At 42.9% G+C, this 5,647-nt stretch overlaps 1 protein-coding gene across 1 annotated transcript; it reads right to left on the bottom strand.

The window, feature by feature from the left end:
* Positions 1 to 4,802: 4,802 nt before the first annotated feature.
* On the bottom strand, positions 4,803 to 5,420 carry LOC121754404 (ethylene-responsive transcription factor ERF118-like). Its single transcript, XM_042149767.1, has one exon. The coding sequence runs from the start codon at positions 5,418 to 5,420 to the stop codon at positions 4,803 to 4,805; it is 618 nt and encodes a 205-aa protein (XP_042005701.1).
* Between the last annotated feature and the right edge of the window lie 227 nt (positions 5,421 to 5,647).

Below are 5,647 nucleotides of genomic sequence, written 5' to 3'. Positions count from 1 at the left end.
AGCGCGGAGGCCACGGTCCTCCCACGCGGCATCCCGAGATCCACCATTAGGGTTTCGGGTACGACACCCTCTGTCCCACGATTTCTGCCTCCGTAATTCCTCAAACTCTACGTCGTCCGCCTCATCAAACCCTAGAGGCGGTTCCGTCTCCCGACCCAAAAGTGGATCCAAACTCTCGAACTTGCGATCCGTTTCATCCTTCCACTGATCGAACTTGTCCATCTTCTCCAGTAAGCGGTCCAACTTGCCACTCACCGTTTCCCCGAGATGCGAATCGCCTGATGGGCGACCCTCTACATCCCCTTCGTCCAACGCATGCCGCTGAAAAACATCATTACGTTGGATATTAAAATTCGGTCGACGCGAAGCACCGTTCGCGAAAGAATCCGGGCGATGACCGCCCCATACTGCCTTCCCGTTATTGCTAAATCGATTCATGAGTACGTCGATGAAAGCACCAGATGTTAAGAGTCTTTTACTTTCAACGCACACACTCCACAAGATTGCTAACTCCGATTGTCTTCCGGCGTCCAAGACTGGATCGGCGGCTGGTAGAAATCGGCTGTGCGCGGGTTCTCGTCCCGTCGGGCAGCTCGACAACTAGGGTTTTCGTTTGTCAACAAGCGATGGGCCAATAATTAAGTTTATTCATAGTTTGGAAATATGATCAAGAGGCCTATTTATAGACTAAGGACCCTAGGGTTGGTTCGACTTCTAAACCTAGTTCATCTCGGGAAAGAACCAACAAAGAAAACCCGAAACGGAGCTTATAATTACGCTCGACACTTACCTAAATTAAATAAATAAAACATTATTCTTGGAAAGGAAATAACCGAAGAAACAAAGGAAATAAAATAAAAAAAATAACACATGCAAGTCTATTTGGAGACAAAGTCTCCAAGCCTCTCTGGTGGTCGTCGAAGCCTCACTGGCCTCGTTGCGGCGATGGACGTCCTCTGCTGCTCTTCGTGCTCCGACTCTCCGTCGTCAGAATCCCGCGATGCCTCTTCCACCACTTCATGATCGGGGCGTTTAGGGTCCGTATCATGCCCACACTCAAAATAAGTTATTATTTGCAATTTAATTATTTTTACCGTGCTCAAAATGTTGCAAAACTGTTTGATGTGTGTCAATATGTGGGGATTGAGTGGTGCAATTCCTGGTTTATCTTTGATGTGGCTTTGTCGTGAAGCACTTTCTAAGGGCATTGCCAATCGGGCCGATCTCCCGAGCCTATATTCGGCCCGCCATTGTGGAAGAGGGGCTGATCATCGCCACTCCACCCTTCAATCCAAATGGCCGATGCCATAAGGCCATCATAGACCTATCGTTTTTTTTTAAAAAAAAATTATTTTTAATCCTCTGTAACATATTATTTGTATTCGCCACTTCATTCTCACTTTATGCCTCTTTTCTTCTATATTTTTTTTGCATTTTTTTTCTAAATGTAGGAAGTTTATTTTTTGTTAAAAATTAAGTATGTTTTGTTTATCGTTTATTTGTCTTGAATTTATTTTTGTTTACGATTTTAGGGCATCAGCAATGGGCGGACGATGGCACGCCCGATGGCGCGCATCGTCCGCGCCATCCATTGTCCGCACCCATTGCGGGAGCGCGGATGATAGTCGCGCCCTATACTTCGGTCGCGGAGGATAGCGCGGACGATGGCCATCGTCCGCGCCATCTTCCGCCCCATTGTGGAGGTCGCGGACGATCAACCGCGGACGATGGCATGCGGTTTCATTTTTTTATAAATACCGTTCATTTGTAACATTTCATTTCACTCGATTTCATTTTTGAAACTTACAATTACATAATTACTACGAAATGGGTTCAAGCCCCAATAGTCCTACGTTTAGCGCAGGGGCACATTGGCCGGGTACAGAACCCGGCGATTATCGTTCGTTCGACACCAATGCCCATTACGATTCCGATTTCAGTACGGAATCGTATGGGTTGTCTGACATGGAGCCGTCTCCGCATCGCCCAACCGCAGCGGCCGATCCCGATCCCGCCGCGACCGCTTCCGCCCTAGCCAGAAAGAAGCGGAACCGGCAGCGGGCGCAGAAGTTGCCGCCTCCCGGTGATTGCGATGAGTACGCCCCCGGCCGTACGAACTACAACGATGATGAAACTCTCACCTTGGCCCGGTGTTGGGTAGATATATCGGAAGATCCGATATTCGCGAACAACCAGCGACAGATCGCATACTAGGAACGCATCGCGGACCTCTACAATTCGGTGAAGCCGCAGACCGCGTACAAGCGCAAGCGTGAGCAACTCCGCAAGCACTGGGATCAAGTCAAGAAGCAAGTGAACTTGTACGCGGCGGAGTTCGAGAAGTTCACGCGGTCACAGGGGAGCGGCGAGAGCGCGAGCGACGTGCACGCTAAAGCGCTGTTGTCGTACCGGTCGATGTACGGCGACTTCAAGCACGAGGCCATCTGGGCGCTCTTGAGGGACAAGTAGAGTTCCAAGGTGGAATTCTGCACACTGGTGCGCCGAAGAGGACCAAGACCACTGAAGCTGGTGATTACACGAGCAGAGGCAGCGGCAACCATCCGGTTGACCTCAACCGGACGTATGTGGATGAAGGGAGTTCCGGCACACCGGTGTCCTTCCAGCGTCCTCCCGGCGTCAAGGCTGCGAAGGCCAAGGGGAAGGCGACCGCGACCTCATTGTTGCAGACGCACAGGGCCCTCAAGAAGTGTACCGACCCCGACGAAGCCGAATATCTCCGGGCGTTACTCGATGAGCTGTGTCGGAAGTTGGGAATTGGTCCGACTTAGTTTTTTTTATATTAGTTCAATGATGTAACTTTTTTTTTATTAAAACTTCGCCGTTTGTTATTTAGACCGTTTTTATTTACTCGTTACTTGTTATTTGAAAACAGTTAAATTAATTAAACAAAACAATAAAATGATGATGTGGCGCGCCATAGGGCGCACCTTAGGGCGCCCCACTGCAGGTGGGGAGGTAGGAGGATAAAACTGCTGACGTGGCGCGCCATTGCTAATGCTCTTATCTCATTTTTTTTTATTCCAACAATTAAAATGAAATATAGAGATAATGTTGACATGTAAATGAGATGGAAAGTAGGATAGATTATGAGATAAGCCCTTTTATTTTAGGGAGATAGGTGTTATAGATGGATAAATTCATAGCAGGAGAAAATGAAGATAAATTCTTCGAGAGAGGCCATTCCATTGTTAATGCTCTAGACCACCTAAATAATGTCGATGGGGCAACATGGGAATTTTTCAAATGGAACTTTTCAGGTTTTTTTAGGTTCTAAATTTGTCTGGGGTGACTTCAAATATGACCAGATAAAAAATGACCACACTCTAAATGACGTCATTCTTGGGCCGAATGCTAAGCAGATTCAGATTGGGCTGAACCACAACGTCGCTTTTTGATATTTAGCTGTCTTTTTTTGGATATAGATCCTTTTATAAATCTATTCTAAAGTCAACTTTGGACATCTATACAATTCTAGTGCTTTTGTATTTTTAATACGAAAACTAATTAATTGACTAAGAAGTAAGATACTGTAAAACTTAAGATGAATTATCCAAATTAAAAAGAACTGTATAAGGTACCCCTCCATCTACCATTAAGAGTTTCATTTTTTTCGATACGGGTTTCAAGAAATATGAGCCACATGGCAATTTTTTATTAAATGGAAAAATTAACTTTAAATACGAAAAATCACCAGAGAAAAAATGACCACACACAAAATGAAGTGATTGTTGGGCTGAACGCAAAGCAGCTTCAGATTGGGCCGAACAGCACAGTCGCGGTCCAGCTATATTTTTGGATATTTAGCTTTCATATTTCCCCCTAATCAGAAATGGGAGTTTGGGTTTTATTACAAGGATTTCCAAAATAATTTAAACAATACGTGCGGAAAATATTAAAAAATTTCAAGTATAGTTTGACTATAATTTAATCATCAATTATTTTACCTTTTATATTGGTAGTAGGTCTCAATCCAGACTCTACAGAATCAAGAATCTTTTGACGACATCCCATTAATATAACATTGGTTATAAAATTTGGTTATGGTATATCACAATTAATATATTTATATATTTTGGAATAAATTACTATAATAATTCTCTATTTCTATTGAATAAATATTCTAAAATTATGCTATGATTGATTAAAAATCTAAACCTTTTGTTTTAAGGAGTAACATTTATTCTCTCTCTCTCTCGGTTTTATTCAAACATACCAGTTTTTTTTTATTACTTAGAATTTTTTTACAGTGTTATTTAGTATAGATGCTAAGTAGAAAAAAATGATACTTTTATTAGTATTAGAAAGAGGACACTCAAACACTTTGAGTAAATAAAATGTTTGTCACTTTTAAATAAGACAAATATAATGTCATATAATAAATGTTATTAAAATTAATATTATTATTTCAAGATTGAAAACGAAACTTCATTTTATTATGTCTTCTTCTTTAGCTGCTTTTCTTTCTTTAACTAAAAGTGATCTTGTAACCTCTCAATTATAAAAAATCTTTATATTCATATATTAACAGCGAAAAATAAATTCAATTAAATTAAAAAAAAAGTTGCCTCATTTGGGGTCCAATTCCAAACTCCAAAGCACACCAAATAGATTAGACAATAAAAAAAAGGAATATAAAGAGTAACAATAAAAATTCAGTTTAACGTCAAATCCAATGAAGAGAGGAGAAGAGAGTCCAATTAAAAATCAGAAAAGGAAATGCTACAAAAATTAAAAACGGTTAATTTACAGAGAGAATCAGTTGGGCGAAAACAGCCTAAATCTTAACCTGCCAAAACGACGCCGTCCTCCGCCGTGGCAATGCTGAGATCATCCAGCTTGCTGAATTGCCCAACCAGAAATCCATTCGGGTCAACAATTTGCACGCCGCACAGAAACCCTATTTTCCGCTCCGGATCCTTCCCGCCGCCGCTCTCATCGGACGAATCCGCGGCCGCATTTTCGAGAACCGAATTCGGAGAGCCACCGGTAATTTTCTCGGAAGCAATCCACACGATTCCCCCCTTTCTGACTCTCGGCGCCTCCTCGATCTCGCGCTTCGCCGCGAGATACGCCGCGGATGCCTCTTCGGCGGTGTTGAAAGTGCCCAGCCAGATACGTTTCTTCAGGCGGCGATCCCTCACTTCGGCCGCGTACCTCCCCGATTTCCTCTTGTGCACGCCGACGAAGCTCCTCTCGGCGATTAGATTCTGGAATTCATCGGCGCCGCGTTCCGATTCGATTTCTCGGCTGGAAATCTTCAACAGAGGGAGCGGCAGCTCGTGAATTATTCTCTTGGATTTTCTCTCCGATGGATTGGATTCATCCGATGATGAATCGGTGGCGTCGGGATCCGAATACGAGAGCCTGATTTTCCGGGGATAGGCTGGGAATTTTGTCATGTTCAGAGAAAATTGGGATATCGAGAGTGAAGGAGATGAATTGTGGTTTATAAGAAATAGGGTTTGTTTGTATAGATTTTGGTGCGACGGAGCTCGAATCAATAGCGTTTAGAATATGCTGTTGGAAATTGGCATATTATTGAGCAGATGATAATAAATTATTTCAAAAATATAAATATTTGAATTGGATAATTATTTGGACTATCAAAACCCTTATGGGCCTATAT

This window comes from Salvia splendens, chromosome 11 (assembly GCF_004379255.2).
Source record: "Salvia splendens isolate huo1 chromosome 11, SspV2, whole genome shotgun sequence".
NCBI lineage: Eukaryota > Viridiplantae > Streptophyta > Magnoliopsida > Lamiales > Lamiaceae > Salvia > Salvia splendens.
Note: the sequence above shows the minus strand (reverse complement) of the source record. Positions and strands in the feature narration are given on the sequence as shown.

What these genes read in the sequence shown, in the direction of transcription:
- LOC121754404 (XM_042149767.1), bottom strand. Translation starts at nt 5,420, where the DNA reads ATGACAAAATTCCCAGCCTATCCCCGGAAAATCAGGCTCTCGTATTCG.